At 48.6% G+C, this 17,199-nt stretch overlaps 1 protein-coding gene across 5 annotated transcripts; it reads left to right on the top strand.

The window, feature by feature from the left end:
• The first annotated feature begins 982 nt into the window (after positions 1–982).
• On the top strand, positions 983–16,138 carry RAB3IL1 (RAB3A interacting protein like 1). 5 transcript variants are annotated; one of them, XM_085224416.1, is made up of 13 exons: positions 983–1,139; positions 1,978–2,243; positions 2,876–3,021; positions 4,250–4,484; positions 4,839–4,934; positions 6,364–6,441; positions 6,962–7,177; positions 8,812–8,931; positions 10,094–10,222; positions 10,335–10,447; positions 12,958–13,057; positions 13,603–13,669; positions 14,104–16,138. In XM_085224416.1, exons 4-13 carry the CDS (start codon positions 4,311–4,313, stop codon positions 14,184–14,186), a joined length of 1,176 nt encoding a protein of 391 aa, XP_085080542.1. In that variant the 5' UTR covers positions 983–1,139; positions 1,978–2,243; positions 2,876–3,021; positions 4,250–4,310; the 3' UTR covers positions 14,187–16,138. The 5 variants fall into 5 exon arrangements, with proteins under 5 accessions (XP_085080542.1, XP_085080541.1, XP_085080543.1 ...); XM_085224415.1 differs by lacking the exon at positions 2,876–3,021; XM_010711180.3 differs by lacking the exons at positions 983–1,139; positions 2,876–3,021 and adding an exon at positions 1,152–1,386.
• The last annotated feature ends 1,061 nt before the right edge of the window (positions 16,139–17,199 follow it).

Below are 17,199 nucleotides of genomic sequence, written 5' to 3'. Positions count from 1 at the left end.
GGATGGATCCTGGAGTGTTACACTCTTGTTTTTGTTCTCATTTTCATGGCAATAACATCCGCTCTGAGTTTGCTGGGTCAGGGTTCTACTCCTGCTTTTCAGCATCTAAGATAACGTCTATTCCTCTTGACCTTCACAGAATGTCTTTTTTTTTTTCTTTTTTTTTTTTTTCCCCCCCCCCTCTTATATTCACTGCCTGGTCCAGCTTAACGTTTGCTGGTTAATTCCCCCATGGGTTTGCAGAGCTCGGCAGTTTCAGTGTCCTCCGAGCCCGGGATCCTTTGGTTTGTAATCTTAACAGCTGCAAGGCTCGTCGTTCCTGGAAGCAGTGCCTGTAGCTTGCTGGCCCACCAGTGAGTGTGACTGGGAGGTTTGGCTTTTGTGACTGCCTCCCACCCTAGAAGCCGTCCGTCAGACAGCCTGGCTGGTGCCACTCTCTTGCTGCCTTTTGGACTCTGGAAGCAATTCTGTCTTTTTAACCCTAGGACCCTCCATCTCTGCCAGCCAGGCCTTGGAAGTTAATCATTACCACTGAGTAGTTCTGGTGCTGCCTGCAGAGCTGCAGATCTCCCCCTCCTCACAAAAGTTCCCTGCAGATAACAAAGGTTACAGCCACAGACGTGGCCTTCTCAGACACTTTGCTCTGGAACCTCAGAGCACGAGTTGCCTTCTGTAGTCACCTTGGATCTTAGTGACCAGCTGGGACAGGGCTGTAATACTGTCACATAATGGAACGGCCTCAAGCTGCGCCGGGGGACTGCAGGTTGGATGTTAGGGAACATTTATTGACAGAAAGAGCGGTGATGCAGCGGCACAGGCTGCCCAGGGAGCAGTGCAGTCACCATCCCTGGAGGCATTCAAGGTCAGGGCAGATGCGGTGCTCAGAGACAGAGCAGCCTCGGCCCCGAGCCCGCACTTATCCCACCGCCCCTCCACAAGCACGGCGCACGGCCGGTAGCGCGCACGCGCACCCGCCCTCCCGCGGGGCCGCGCTGCAGTCACGTGGCGCCTCGCGCTGCCCCCTCCCCTCGGGGCGGCCCCGCGGAGCCGGGCGGGCTGCGGGAATGGCGGCGGCGGGCGTTCCTCCTTCGTCCCCTCCGCCGCCGTGAGGCGCCGGCGGCGCGTAGCATGAGGCGGGGGTAGGTGTGCGGGCGGCGGGGCTCGGGCGGGTGTCGTCGCGGGGCCGCCCGGGCGGAGGTACGCCGCGCCCGTGCGGGCTGCCGGGCGCCACGCAGCGCTGTCAGCCGGCGCTCCCGGCGCGGGACGGGCGGCAGCCCGTGCACAGATCCGCAGGAAACCGCGGGGTCGGCTCGGCAGGAAGCTGGAAAACTGCCGACCCTGCACTTTTTTTTGTTTGGCTTTTTCTGCGGAATCCAACTTGAGAAGGTTTGTGCTGTGCTCGGCTCTTTTTTTCTTTTTTTTTTTTTTTGGCTTGCTGCGCTGGGCTTTTTCGGTTCTCCTCTAGTTTTCCCCTCTTTTGCCTTTTTCGTGCGTCTGGGGGACCGGTAGGATACGACGCGGCTCCCGAGGAGCGCGGCCCATGAGATTGGGGCGCAGGTGCACCGCTCCCTCGGGTGCTGCCGGGGCGCGGCGGGACAGCGGCGGCACCGCTCTGCCTGCGGGACCGCCGTGCCTTCCTGCCTTCTTCCCGATGGCAGCAGCACACCTCTCTTCTGCACGGATAACTTTCCTCTGAGAGCCCGAGTCACGAGGAAACAGTTATCTCTTTTTTCCCTTCCTGATCCGTGTGAGTAGCTGGGCTCTTAGAGCGAAGCTGGCTGTTGCGGTGTCCCTTTCCCTCGCTTTCTTTTGCAGCTGTTTGGTTCTGACTTTGGTTTTCTCCTCCTGCTCTGTTTCTTGTCCCTTTCTGGCCGTACAGCGGGTGGTCCTGCTGGGGCCCTCCTAGTGAGCTTCTCGGGTGATGCAGGAGTCCCCGAATGATGCGCTCGCTGCAGTTTGCCCCTCTGATCTCTGCAGGAGGGGCTGCCACGGTGCCGTTCGAGATACGACTTAACTATTGAATGAACGCTTCTGTTTGGAATGCTCTCCCTGCTTCGTGGCAGATCCATTGCAGAGAACCTCCCCTGATTTCGTGTGGCGAGGATGAATTGGTTTCATCAAGTCTCCACCTTCCCGTGATGGGCTTCATTCCTTTCCATTGGGTCGTTGCTTTGCTCGATACCTCCCCTTCCTGAGTGAAGCCCTTGGAGAGCTCCTCGTTCCATAGCAATGTCGCTCTTTAGGTAAGTGATGCGATACATCGTCTTGACCTTTCTGTGATTACGCACATGTGTCTGGAGAGCAGCCTAACTACAGCGAGTGCTGTGCTATCTGAACTCCACGCGGTGTGCGCCATGCGTGCTCTCTCTTGCACCTAAAAGAGTAGATGCATGGGAGTTCCCATTGGTCATGAGAAGCTCACTCAGATCTATGCATCCACATATGTATATGGTGTTTTTATCAACAGCTCCAGTGTGCTGAGTAGCTTCAGACGAATTATCTTTGCGTGGCAGCGCTGTCTGTCTTTTTCCCTCCCCAGGGTGCTCCTTTCTGTTATTTCTTATATTTCCAAACGTCATTTATCACCAGAATGAGCTCCTGATAGATCTTCTCAGTAAAACCAGGTCAAGTCGAAAGTTCTTCTGAATTCTTTCCTACCTTCCAGCACTGCTGATGCTCTCTCACTTGTTCTTGCTCTACAAAGAGGTCAGCAAAATCTATGACGCTGACTGCATGTTTCCCTTTCCCAGTTCTGTCCAGTTTGCATGGCATGGCATCATGGATGGTCCCGTGCCCTTACTCATCCAAAAGGTCAAAGAGTTTTCCCTCTGTGCGCTTTCACACCACTCTCTGTGGTACCTGTGCTTCTTTGCAGGAGAAGACAGCAGGCAGACCACACATTCTGCCATGTGGACAGGCATTCAGGCATATGTTTTCCTGTTGTAACACTCCAGCAGCTGCAAAACCTACCCAGCCTCTTCCTGGCCTGCGGGGTTGAAGTCTGAATCTGCAGTGAAGAGGGTCAGGGTCTTTGTATTGCTGTGGAATGTGGAAGCTGTACTGTTTTAATCCTTGTTCCTCCCGTGGTTTGGGAAGCAGTGTCCCTGAACTTAGGCTGATGGAGTGTTTGCTGGAATACTAAGTAAGCCAGCTGTGGTCTGTTTTTCTCTGAAAATGCTCAAGAACGGCACTCCTGGAGTAGTTGTGTTTAGTTATCCTGCTTTGTCCTGAGTCAAATGTCTGAGATGTGCTGTTTGGGAAGGGTAAAACCAGGAGGTTTTATAACTTTGTTTTGCCTACTGATGTTTTGTGTGTAAAAAATTGTCTAATTGTGAGACAGTACTTAGCTGTTGAGAAACTAGCCCTTCTAACCCGGAGTGCAGGCATCTCAGACTGTACTTGGTGTGATTATTGAAGATCCCAGCATAGCAAAGATTTCCTCCCAGCTCATTACTTTGGACTACTGTCTCCTCTCTGTTGCTGTTCTGAAAGAATTTCATGTCAAAAGTGCAAAGTAATCCAGTAGGGAATATATCTGCATGCATATTTGGGCTCTTTTAAGAAGAAAGAGAAGAGAAATGACCAAGTTCTGAATTTTGTATGTCTGCTCTGCCTTCAGAGTTTGCTTAGGGTCTGTCTGAACTGTGAGGGACTTCAGAGCTGAAACTCACGGATGGATGTTCACCATCTTCATTTGTTCTGATGTGTGCATGTTCACACCCAGAGCAAATAAATTTGACAGATATCCTTCCTGAGGTTGGCTTGTATTTAAGAGAGGGCAGCATGAGGTATCTGGCAAACGGCTTGTTTAACCACGCTCATAACAATGTTTGTGCACAGGCAGCTTATTCCAGTTAAATTTCTCAGCTCTTTCAGTCTCTATTTGAAGAACTGGTTGTGAGAAGATGGTTTGTTTAGGACTTACCTCCCTAGAAATTTTGCTCAGGGCAGACAGGCCCAGCCTGTGGGGAGAGGAGCTGGTGCTGCTTCGGGACACAAAGCAGGTCCTCTAAGCCAGTTTCTTTGTATGCCATCACCCTCCCTGCTTTGCTCCTGTGCTCTTGGGAGCCTGGAGGTACAGCACAGCTCGCTACTGAATGTCCTGTTCAGTGCAATACTGCTCAGCCTCCCTGAAATGTTGGGAGAACCCAACCTGGCTTGCCTTGCTGTTGCCTCTGAGGCTGTTTCTCAGCCTGGCAGGTTTGCTGATCACTCCCACATAAATTTTCACTGTGCTGATTCCCTACAGCCAGGCCCATTTTGAGGAAGACGGCCAGGAGCAACCAGCTGTGGGATACTGGAAACCACTAATGCCGTCCAAAGGCAGCAAGAAGGAGCCAGAGACTGGATGCCAGAATGCAGGCAGCGGGGATGACAGCCAGTCCACTGAGCAGAGCAACGTCTCGCGTCTCCGCAGCTCTTCGGTAGAGATCCGGGAGAAGGGCTCTGAGTTTCTGAAGGAAGAGCTGCACAAAGCACAAAAGGTAAAGCCCAGAGCCTGTGAGAAGGGCTGAGCTTGGAGGCACTGAGGGACGTGGTCTATAGCAGTCACTAGCATGGGTTGGTTGTTAGGCTAATTGATCTTAGCGGTCTTTGCAACCTTGATGATTCTATAATATGGAGCCTAATGATAGGCGAGCAATTCCAGTGTGAAAAGTCTGCTACAGCTTGTGGAGGGATGCTTCTGGTGGCATGGAGTGCTGTGTGAGGAATCTCAGGCCCAGGATCCATGCAGGGGTAGGGAGGAAAGGGAGTGATTCATAGCTAAGGCCAGGCAGGTGTCAGCACTGCTGGGGCCTTCCAGTAGCTCATGCACCCCTCTCCAATTTCCTCAACAGGAGCTGAAGCTGAAGGACAAAGAATGTGAGAGACTGTCAAAAGTCAGAGAACAACTGGAGCAGGAACTAGAAGAGTTAACAGCTAGCCTGTTTGAGGTACCACCCTCTTCCTTTTCCCATCATTTCTTAAGCTAAGCTTGCTTCCAGTTCTTTTGAGGTAGGCTTTCTCTGAACTTCCAGCCATATTCGTGTTACCTCCCACAGCTTCCTCAGTCCCTGTTGTTCTTTCACATTTGGAATGCTGCACAGTGCTGCAAGCAGACCCTCCCAGAGGCTGGTGCTTGCTTCTGGGGAGGATTTGCATACATTCCTTTCCCCTCCTAGCAGCTGTGGGGTGACATAAAGAGCACAGCAGGTTCCGTGGTTGCAAAGCTAAGTGAAACCAGATATGGGGATACCCGGAGCTGGAGGTGAGCATGGCTCCCTGGCCCTCTCCTGTGCCTGCTCTGTAGTCTGAACAGCATCTGTTGTGGTTTTTTGTTTGTTTGTTTTGGTTTAATTTTTTTGATGTTGTTAATTTGATTCTTGTCAAGCTCTAGCCTGATGAGATCCCATGATCCCATTTACCAACAACTTCAATCTGTAGATCTGACTGGACAGTGAGGAAAGCCAGAACTCAACTGTACCTGTGAAACACAGGCTGTTGCTGAGTGTAAGGTGAACTCAGAGAAGTTCAGCTGAGGGCTTTCTCCTTCACCTGGTGGCCTTGGGCAGAGTGCTTCCAGGCAGTGCTGTGGAGTGGTCTCACTGGGACTGATACCAGCCACCTCCCCCTTTCCGTGAGGTGCGCTTCTAAGTTTAGTCCCCACCTGAGCTACTGCTCCTGCTGCTGTGATGCAGCTGTGCTCAGAGCAGTGAAGGCTGGCTGCTCCGTGGAGGAGGTAGGAACAGACTACAGTAACAATTCAGGCAAGTGCAGCAGGGCAGTGACTGAATGAGGAACCAGAATGTGGATCAGTGAGTCTGGATGAGAAGTGATCAGGGTCAGTCTGGATGTGCCAGAGACAGTGATCAGGGTCAGAAACAGTCCAGCGATGAACCAGCAAGTCTGCAGTGGTGACATGCATCTGAAGTCATGCCAGGAAGCTAAGCCAGTGCATTTGAATCAGTCGCAGAAGTGTTGGACTACGCAATTATGATCTAGCATGGGTGGGTGCCAACATTAAAACCTTGGCTATAAAGCATATCCCAAGGGCAAGAGGGGCAGGCTCTTTCTTCTGGCTTTTTTTGCAGCACTTCTTACAATTGGAGAAGATAACCTTGGACTCAGCAGATAAATTTACATTTATCCAGCTGTGCTCCTGGGAAGGGGATGCACTCCAGGCCCTGACACTGAGAGCCCTTTTCTGGGAAATTCTGGGGGGCAAAGCTCTTCACATCTGTTAGAGTAAAACAATTGGATGTGGCAGTGATGTCTACTCCTGCTTGCTTGCACAGAGCATGAGACATGGCAGAGCTTTGGCCAGCCCCAGTGACTGTATGAGATGGGGCTGCCACAGGCAGACTAAAACTCTTTCTGGTCCAGGAGGCACACAAGATGGTGAGAGAAGCAAACACAAAACAGGCGGCGTCAGAGAAGCAGCTGAAGGAGGCATGGGGAAAGGTGAGAACTGTGCTCTTTGTGGCTTGATCTCTTTGCAGGGTTGTGCAGTCCTGGCCCATCCTGGCTATGGCCAGTTGGTTGGCTAGAGGAGGGTGAAGTGCCTGCTCCCTCTCTAGCAGATACTGCTGATCACCTCCTCCTCTTAGGGAAAAGGTTGTGAGAGGAACCAACAGAAGTAATCTGCTGTTTAATTGTTGTGGCCATGTGGAAAGAGCTGATGAGTGTGCATCACAGGGCTGCTGGATTGGTTCCATCTTGGAAAGTGAAATTACTTCTGGGTTATTGTGTCTAAAAAGAGCCTGGGGCAAGATAGACTGAGGAGCAGTGGGATAGATTCCCAGCTAGTTCTTGTTTTCCTCTTTAAAATTTTGGCTGACAGTGGGCATTTGGGAGAATGAGGAGAATGAGGCTTCATGAGCAGGCTTGTAGCTGTTTCCCCGTGGCCTTACAGTGTTGGGTGCAGTGCAGCAAGTTCAGCAGATGCTGAAGGTGCTGTTGACCCTTGCCTTGTCTCTCTCAGATCGACATGCTGCAGGCAGAGGTAACAGCTCTGAAGACGCTTGTGATCACATCCACACCTTCCTCTCCAAACTGGGAGCTACACCCTCAGCTCCAGAGCCCTTCTAAAGCCGTCTTCAGGAAAGGCCATGGGCGAAACAAGAGCACCAGCAGTGCAATCGTCACAGCCATCAGCCAGAATGCGACTCCAGCACCAGTCAGTCGTGAGTGCAAGGAGGTGGGTGAGGGCCGTTCGCTGCACCAGCCTTGGAGCCACTGCTGTTGCTGTGCTTGAGAAGTTTTGCTTGGCTTCTGATTGAGGGAAGCAACCTGTGCAGTAGTCTGGCTTGTTCCCTAAACTGTGCTGAGGCAAACTCTAGAGGGTTTCTATTTGTGGAGATTTCCACTTCTGGGAATAAAGTTCAAAGCTGCATTAGGACAGTGCTAGAGGAAGGAGCTGAGGGACCCCCGGAGGGCATGGACAGACCCAGGAGTTAGCAGTGCTGAGAATGGATGTGTTGGGAGTTGCTGAGCAGCAGCCAGTTGTTCTGATGCATCTTGGCAGTTCAGTCTGCTACCTGTTCTGACGTGATTTGCTTTTGTTCTTTTTTCAACTGGTTTGACTTTCAATGATCAGAGCCTGGGTTTGGGCTCCAAGACTCCTCCACCATCTTCTATCAATATCTCTTGTTCTCTGTTCTTACGCATGCCACTGTTCTTCCTCCTCCTGCAGAGCATATATTTAACATTTGCTTTTCTCACTGGGAGGAACTGTTCAGACAAGGCTACAAAGAATTTGTGAATATCTTTCAACCCAACCCTGTTTAATTCCCTCATTCAACAGACCTACACTTGCTGTGACCACGAGTGTAATGCTTTTTTTTTTTTTTTTTTTCTGCTAGCAGCTTATGGCTGGGAACTTCCCATTGGCCAGATGTGTGCACAGGTACCCTGAAGAGCAGAAAGGAGACAGGCTGTGGCACTTGATCAGGGAGAATGAAAATATGGTGAATGTGGTGTAGGAGTATGTTTCCCCGATGACTTGTTTTGGAGCTGTGGCTTCTGTCATGAAGAATTGTTGAGAGCATGTGGAGAGACCTGGTCACTTGGCTTGTGAGAGAATGTGTATGCAGAAGGACAGCTGGTGAAATTAATACTTTCACCTAACAGAAGGACTGTGCTGGCAACACCACTTGCAATTTCAATGGATTTATTTTGCTGACTTCTGTGTAGTGCTGTTGTTGCTACTTTGGATGAAACGCTTTAGGCTGCATTGGCTGTAGCTGTTGTCCTGAGGGCTATAGCACTAACACCTTTAGCTCTCTTCACAGGCAAGAGGAGCAAAGGCTATGACCAAAAGAAAAACCAAAGGAAAAATTAGTTCAGTAACTGCAAAGCCCTGCTGTACTTGTTTCTCTTGATCAATCAGAGAGCAAACCAGATATGCTGGAAGTTGTAGTCAAATACTTAGTTGGCTAGAAGCTAATTTGAGTGCTAGGAAAAAAGTGATTTTAATCTTCTAATGCTTTCTGCGCTCTCTTAATGGTTACCATTCCTGTCAAGTTGGTTACTGGCCCATGTGAGAGGTGGTATGAGGGAACCTGGCATTCAGCTTGGTGCTTTGTGGAAAACATGTCCCATCCTAAATTGTGCCTAGAAGTTGCAGCATTTCTGTTCCATTTTAGCACCTCAAACTGAAGTTGAAAGGTGTAGTTTACGGCCCTGTGATGCCTTGAGCATCACTTTTAGTTCCCTGGAAGAAAAGCCTTGAGCCTCTGCCTGTATCTTCTGTATTGTTATGGTTTTTTACCTCTCTTTCTTGCCTGTCACTCTAAACGTCTTCACTGTCTGTCTCTTTCTTTTGCCTCAAAGTCTGGGGTGCCTGCTTTCCTCTCTCTGCTCCTTTGTATCATCCCTGGGAAGGCTATCCACTTCACCTATGAGCCAGGCTGGCAGGCATTGGGGGCAGATGCTTCCTCACCCTTGCGGCAGGTAACTACTGGACAGTTCTGGAGAGGGGTGGGACCCATCTGACTCTCACACTTTCAGCCTTTCAGTTCTAGCTTCCTTTTATGCTAACCTCCATTTTTGTTTTGTTTGTTTTCCTGAATTTATTTTTCCATGTTGTGGCTCTGAAGCTGTCTGCTGGTGCGAGGTGAGCAGTCCCCATAGCATACAGCAAGTGTGCTAGATCTCAGACCTCCTTCTGTTTCATTCCTTCATGCTTTTTGTATTGTTTGGCATGTCTTTGTAGTTCTGTTTCTCCTCTCAGCATCTTCAACAGGATTTGCTGGCCTTTTAAACAGCTGCCCTGTCGGCCTGGGGTTTAAATGACTGTTGCAGAGTCTCCAGCACTGAAGCATTTCCAGTCAGGCAGTATAGGAGGGATCATCCTTCCTGCTAGTCAAGGGATGCAAGCTCTGTCCTTGAGTCCCTGAGTTGCTGAGGAGTGATAAATCTTGCAAGCCCATCTGTAAAAGGCCATGAGCAAGCATTGTGATCAAGAAAGCTATTCCCACTCTGGGTTTGACGTTCCACTTGTCCCTGCATGCCAGTGTGATTGCCCAGAATTCCCATTACCTCCTCAACTCCCCAGACACCAGAGTTCTGAGTTGGAATGGCCTTTAAAGGGCTGGCATACTCTGTTATTTGGTCTCACTGAATGTAGTCCTGCTGATATTAATAGCTTTTTTTTTTTTTCCCTCCAATTCATCCTTTTCTATAGCGATTCTTTCTTAAGAAAAGTGTTCTGTGTCCTGGGTGTCATTGCCACTGTGCTTTGCCATTCAGCTGCTCTCATTGTTTCTGCCATGGGCACTTGCTCTGTTCAGCAGTTGTGTGGTGACTTTCCTTCAGCAATGGCACAGCCCTGTCCTGGACAAAGATGGGAGAGATGAATCTCTGCAGATTTCTGGCAGAATATGCCCACCTTGGTTGGATGGGTCTGGCACAGAAATGAAAATGGGTGTGAGACAAAAGATCCTTGGAGAGAGCCAGCATTCCTCAGACACTTCTGTGATATCTGAACCTTTCTAGATACCAAAGTAGATGTTGAATAGTTAGAGAGCCTGTGCAGTAACAGTTATCTTCAGACCTGGTATCTCTCCCTCTACCTACCTTCTGTCTTCCTTCTTTTCTTGGACATTTTCTGCAGATTGATTCCATTTTATTTGCCGAGTTCCAGTCCTGGAAGGAATCTCCAACTTTGGATAAATCCTGCTCCTTTCTGGACAGAATTTACCGAGAAGATGTAGGACCTTGTCTGGACTTTACTAAGCAGGAGGTGAGTGCTGGAAACTGAGGACAGAAACTGCACAGTCTGGTGACACAAAGGTGCACCTTTAGGGAGGTGACCTTTGCACATCCATATCTGCAGTCATTTCTCTTTGCTGCAGCTGTCTGAGCTGGTGCGAGCGGCTGTGGAGCAGAATACACTCACCATTGAGCCTGTTGCTTCCCAGATGCTACCTGTGGTGAAGGTGTCAGCAGAGGACTCTGGTGGGCCAAAGTAAGGAACCTTTCTTGTTCTTGTCCCCCTTTTTTGCTGCTTGTTTTCTATCACTGCCTCGTGAAGTTGGCTCAGTCAGGTACCAGGGCTCAGCTGAGTTTATTTCTAGCCCAAGATCAGCGGTAGTTGAGCTTTGCTTTCTGAAATCTTCACCAGCTGATGTAATTCTTCTTGGGTATACTGCAGTTGAGTGGTTGGGAGATAATTTAGTAATGCGTTAGTGCCCTCGGTTCAGAAGTTTTATTTGCTTCCTTTTCCTCCTTAAGAGAGAAACTGCTTTAATATTCTCCGAAGGCTTGTGCATAACATAGGGTGCAAGGGTTAAGTCAGAGCTGCATTATCTCACGTTCTTGTATCTTGTGACCCCTGAGCTCACCTTGCATTGCTAACGTTGCTGGTGCTCCAGGTGGGTTTGAGCCTAGGTCAGAAGAATTTGCTCCTTGCTGCATACATATAATCTTCTTCACTTAATGCTGTCACTGTGTTTGATGTGACAGACAGCTTAGATTGTTTCAAGGAGGAGGAATGCTGACAGAAGTGGCGTCATCTTTCAGAGTACACAGAGGACTTTCAGTTATTGAATTCAGTTTCAGTTGAGGCTCGGTTCCTAAGTTCTTCCCCTTTCCCTTCAACCAGAGCACCTTCCAGGCAATGGTATTCCTGTAATGAATGTTGCTCATGTGCAGGCTTCCTACTCCGTTCTTCTACATTTTTCTCTCATCTCTAGACAAATTGTTCCCCCAGCATGTGTCAGGGCTCTGCCAGGACCAACCCATCCTGTGTTTATCCTTGCTGGATCTCTTTTGATTTTTTTTTTTCCCTCTTCATAGTGTGTTCCAATCACAGATTGTAAAGTATTTATTAGTAGGTGGTCAGGGGTGGCTAATCAGTTAACAAGTTACTAGTTCAGTGTGATTTAGCATCTTTGAGGCTGGAGCTGAACTAACCAAGCTCTTTAGCTCTGTTTAATTTCCACCCAGACCAGATGTTAAGGAATCTTTCTCTTGGTAATAAATGGATTTGATTTGTTCCCTGGATGAAAAATGCAAGGTTTTGTGGCACCTTTGGTTGTGCTGTGGAGCAGAAAGAAGCTCGAGTCCCTTTCACCCTATGGTACAGAGTTCACTGCAGTGCTTTCAGGAGTCTAGGCAGGCAGCAGCTGAGCTTGATGGCAGAGGAAAGCAAGCACCAAGGCATTCGCAGAAGCTTTTTGGAACATGTGCTCCTTTGCATGTTGTCATCTTTCACGGCTCCCAGAGTAACTTGCGAAGATGAGGAATGATGTCCCTCTTCCAGCCATGCGGGCGTTAGATCTCTGAGGAGCCATGGTAATGGCAGCGCAGCAACAAATTCTGCTTTACTGCTAAGTGATGGTGAAGGGCCGGCTGCTGGCTGGTACTGGGAACCGTTCATCTTCACAATAGTGGAAGGAAGTGGCAAAAAAATAGAGGCCCTCGCTGATCACATCTTTTCGTCATCTTTCTGAGAGCCATGCTGTCTTGAAAAGAGTGCTTTTTTTTTATTGCTGTGTCTGAAATCTCTACAGCAGAGAGGCTGAACTTTTCCATGCTAGCACAGGAAGGGATTGGCTTGTTCTTAGGGACCTGAAACTGTATCCAAAACCTCCTGAAGTCAGCACAAAGTTATTCCAGTTGGCTTTCAAGTCTGAAATAAGGAAGAAGAGCCAAGCTGCACTGCAGCTTGTTTTCAGTTCTCAGAATGAGACAATGGGGATTGTGCTTGGTGGTGGTGAGAAAGTATGACACAAAAGCTTTAAGCCCTATGGAATACCTGTTAGCTTCCACTTGTAGCTCAGAGGAGATTGTATTTCATTTTAAATGTTAACACTTGCCAGGTTAGCAGCTTCCCTTGGGTGTGTTTTCCTGTGATGTGGCAGAGTTGTACATTTCCCAGTTGTGTGGTGTGTTAAGTCCAACTAGGGACACCACGAGAACACCTTGTGTGCCGTGTTGGAGGGTATTGAAGAAAGGTGACAAGTTTGGATGAAGTTCAGTGTCTTGCCAGTAGGGGGGACGATTATGCTTAAACATTGGAATATCTGTTTTGAAACCAGATTTGGTCCACAGCTGGCATCTGTGTATCCCACCAGGAAAACTGAGACATCTGGACAGAATTCTCCTTCAGCAAAAATCTTGCATGGTGTAGATGTGCAGAGCCCAGAGGACATGAGTTATAGTCTGCTTTGTCTTCACCTCTTTCTGTGGATCTGCCAAGGGTAATGCCTTGGTTTGCTTGAGCATAGGATAATTCATGGTACGAGATTTTTAGCTTAAGGTCTCCTAAACTCGCTATTTATGGAATCTTTCTAGGGTTAGAAGGCTAACTATCAGCTGCATTTGGTTTGTTTTTCTTTTTCTTAATGCTCACTGACACAGGTCTTACTTCTGAGCTCTGCCTTTTATCTCCTGAGGATCTACACTGCTGTGCCATGAGGTTGCTTTATAGCCTGATCTGTTTTTTTTTTTTTTTTTCTTTCTCTCTGCCTGCAGGAAGTGTGCCCTAAGTGGCCTCCCCAGGACCTGCAAACACCGCATCATGCTGGGGGATTCTGGGAATTACTATTACATTTCACCATCCTGTAGGGCCAGAGTGAGTATTCCACCTTTCCCAGGACTGTTCTAGGCTCTGAGATGGAAGAACTCTTGGGCCAGCACTCAAACTGACAGAGACCTATGGAGCTTGAGTTTGTTCTCATCATTAGGGTGGCTCTCGTTCAGAGTGGTAGAGCGGAGATCTCCAGACCTGTCTCAGGCCCTTGTGCTGTGGTTGTGCTCTTTCAGGCTGTCTGTCTGCTATGTATTCACTTCCATGGTCTGATTAATTATAGGAATTTGATTTGTATTGATTTTTAATTCTCCTTTATAAAACAGTGTGATTTTTTTGCTCTTTAAATGCTGGCTGGTGGACTTTACCACATTCAGTAGTGTCTATGTCTGTCTCATGCTGTGTATGTTGTGGCAATATCCTGGGATGGTATTGCAGATACCTGGAACTTAGGTTAACAGCTTTCTTATCTCATTGTATCTGGTGATATGTAGTACCATTTCTCAGGTGCTGAGCACCAGGAGTGCTCCAGTTCTGTAGCTGACACCTTTTTTTTTTTTTTTTTTCTTCTTCTTTCCTCTATCCCTCAGATCACAGCAGTGTGCAACTTCTTCACATACATTCGCTATATCCAGCAAGGCCTGGTGAGGCAAGATGGTAAGAGGGGGTAGCAGCTGGGTGAAGTGGGGCCTTTGATGGGCCAGTGGGAAAAATTCTGAGGCCTTACTCAGCATGACAGGAGTATCCAGCTTGGGATACCCTGAACTCACTGGATCTTTGAGAAATAGTTAAATGGCAAAGAAGAGATGTGAGCAGGAGGAATGGCTTCAGCCATTCCTTGCTCAGCAGTTTCTTGGTAGCTATATCCTGAGGCAGAGCCAGTAAAGGGGTGATCTGCTGGGCCAGTCCTGCTGGGCCCTCCAGCATATCTGTTTCTCTCAATTTAGGGGTGAGCTTTGTCAGGCTGCACTGAAAGCATAGCGTAACATGAAGTGGGGTCTAACTGTGCCTCGTTTACTGATTTTTTTTTTTATTTTTTTATTTTTTCCTGCTTTTTCATTTTTCTTCCCTATTCCTTTTTTACTTTTCAGTGGAACTGATGTACTGGGAAGTGATGCGACTCCGGAGGGAGATGTCTCTGGCCAAACTTGGGTTTTATCCCAGTGAGATGTAAGCAGCAGCCTGAGCTTGGAAGGAAACTGCTCCTGTACGAAGGACTCATCAGTTGTGGTCTGCCAAACAGATGAATGAAGTACCTCTCCAGCAGTGGCCTTGCTCTCTCCTCTCCCTCCCTATGTCTGATGCTGATCATGGAGCAAAAAGCACAAGTTGTACCTTCGGCTGTCCCATTCCTCCCACTGTGACTGGAATGCAGCTGCCAAGCTACCCTCTGAGAGCTGGGCTGGTCCTGGCTGCTCAGGAGTGATTGTCTACAGACTGTCCTTTATGGAGATATGCAGTGTATATCCATTATTTTTAAACTTTTGTTTTTATATACAGTCTGCTTTAGCTTAGTCTGAGGCCAGCCCTGTGCAAAGCAGGAGTCCTGGGCTCCCTTCTTAGTAAGCAAGTCTTTCAGGACAGATGCTGGCAGTCTGTCTGTCTGTTGTACTCATTCTTTGGGGTGGAGGGTGCTGAAGCCTGCAAGAGAATCTTTCTTCCAGCTGAGTCACAGGAAGGTTTGGTTTCTGTTTTCAGCTTGGAATTTGGTGCTGGGTGCTTGCAATCCAGCCGGGGAGAGCAACAGGGGCTGAGGCCAGAACTCTGCACCTGGGACCTCTGGGAGAAGGAAGCAAGTAGGGAAATTGCATAATTTGCAGCTGGTCACAGCTTGGCTGCACTCAGTGCTGGATGTTTTCTCCCAGCCTTGAGAATCTGATGTTGCTGACATAGGCAGATGCAGGCCTTGTTAGTATGTTACCATGTGCACATTCTTGGTGGAAGTCTCTCGTGGTACTCCTAGATACAAACCTCACCCACAAACAAATGCCTTTGTTTTGTTCCTACTCTGAGGGTAGATTTGGGTATTGTTCACGCTGTTTAGATGGAAACCGTAGTCCCAGGCCAGGTTCTTTATGTCCAGAAGGAACATGCTCATGTTGGGCACAGCCTTGAGGCCAAGAGATTCCCTCTCTGCTCTAACACTAGACTTACAGATGCATGTCCATTTGGAAAACCCAGTATCTCTCAGGCTACCATACCCAATGAGGAAACTTGAGGTATTTTTGCACAGATGCAAGAGATGTGGCTGTATGCTTCAAAACGTGCTGGGAAGGATATCACTACAGTTTTTGGAAAGTGGAGGCCAGCTGTAGCTCAGGCTTGTCTGTACAGAACTGAACTAACAGTGTTGTAGCTGATGTAGCCCTTCCTCAGTCACCACCTACTCCATTAGGTTCCATCCTATGCCACAGTGGGAACTTTCTGCCTTTGCTGTAAGAAAACTGAGCTACTATGGTTTTGTCTAGGAGAGGGAAGAACTGAGTCCAGCTCAGACATGGCTGGCCTGCAGGCCTCACTTGTTAGCATCTTAGTTCTGCTTTTACCCCTACCACTAAGTGTCTCTCGTCACCTCAACTGGATGAGTGCATGCATCAGCTGCTCTTCACTGAAGCAATGTATTTCAAATGTGGAGTAAAAGCCTGGAAAATACATGTTTGGGTAAGAATCTGAATCTGGTTTATTGGCATCTGCAGACCTGTGTCAATTAGACATCAGCTTTTGCCATGGAGAAAATAGAAATGTCTTTCCCTCAGCTGCAGATTTCAGGTCAGTTCTATCCCTGGCATTTGTCCTTGTTTCTGCTCCCTCTGACCTTTTCATCTTTACATGTCATCCTGTGCCATTGGCTGCTACATTGCAGAACAGATGTGGCTACATTATAGCACTGGGGATGGGATGATCTGTGTGTAGGAGGTGGTTTGGGAGATTGTTTCCCCTCAATGTCATTTTGTAAAGCACTTTGAGATACAAGGAATTGGAGAAATGCATTGTATGAGGTTGTCCTACATTTAAAACAAAGCATTGAGAACAATTTGAAAATTAATATGAAGTCACTCCGTTAACAACAGGATGGTTGCACCTTTAATGAAGGAAAAATAAACACTCGCTGTTGGCCTCCTGAAAGGTCTGGCTGCAGTTCTAGGTTGGCTGAGGGGTGTGTGTGTGTGTGTGTGTGCGTGCGTGTGCGTGTGTGCATGCATGCTCAGTTGCCAAAAGGAAGGTCAAGTTGGGCTGCAGCAAAATACTCTTCTGAGCCAGCGCAGGAATAACTTGTTTTCTCAGTGGACATCTCAGCTTCCTCCCCTCGCTGAGCTGTGATTGACTCTAATGCTGAGGTGACTGTGTTCAGTGGGGCTTGGGGAGGGCCAAAGGGTAACTTAAGCATCAAATGCAGCTGTGTTCCCACTGGACTCTAGTCTGCCCAGCAGCTGGGATTGATGAGCTTTGTGAAGAGGCTGAGAGAGCTGGGGTCTAGTCTAGAGAAGGCTCTGGGGAGAACTTATAGCAGCCTTGCAGTACCGAAAGTGAGCCTACAGGGAAGCTGGGAAGGGACTCTTTATCAGGGGGTGTAGAGATAGAACCCAGGGGTAATGGCTTTAAAATGAAAGAGGAGAGATTTAGATATTAGGAAGACCTTCAGCATGAGTATGATGAGGCCCTGGCTCAAGCTGTCTGGAAGGTCTCTGTCTATGGAGCTGCTCAAAGCCATGTTGGGTGGGACCCTGGTTTGGTGGGTGGCAACCAGCCCATGGTGGAACTGGGTGGGCTTTAATGTCCCTTCCAACCCCAGCCATTCTGTGATTCAGTGAAATTACCTAGAAGGAAAAGCCACTCAAGACTTCATTTGGGAATGTAAAGCAGCTTCTGCTCTGAACCACCCGGAGGCCACTCTTTGCCCTCTCTTCTGCACCACAGGAAAGAATTCAGGTTCCAACTGAACCATCCAGAGATGAAGGACCACTTTTGGCACTGCCTTGAAGGGCAGCAAGAGAGAGGGGAAAGCGAAACAGGCCAGAGCAGAAAACAGCATTAGGCCTCATGATGGTGGTTCCCATGGGATTCTGTCACTGTTGCCCTGTGTTCTCCCTGTCCAGCACCACCAGAGGGCACAGGCATACCGGGCACGGCTGTCCCCCCATCCATCCTGTCCTTCACCTCGTGTTCAAGGTTACTCCAGGTTTGCA

Source organism: Meleagris gallopavo, chromosome 5 (assembly GCF_905368555.1).
Source record: "Meleagris gallopavo chromosome 5, MGAL_WU_HG_1.1, whole genome shotgun sequence".
In the NCBI taxonomy this organism is placed as follows: Eukaryota; Metazoa; Chordata; class Aves; order Galliformes; family Phasianidae; genus Meleagris; species Meleagris gallopavo.
Note: the sequence above shows the minus strand (reverse complement) of the source record. Positions and strands in the feature narration are given on the sequence as shown.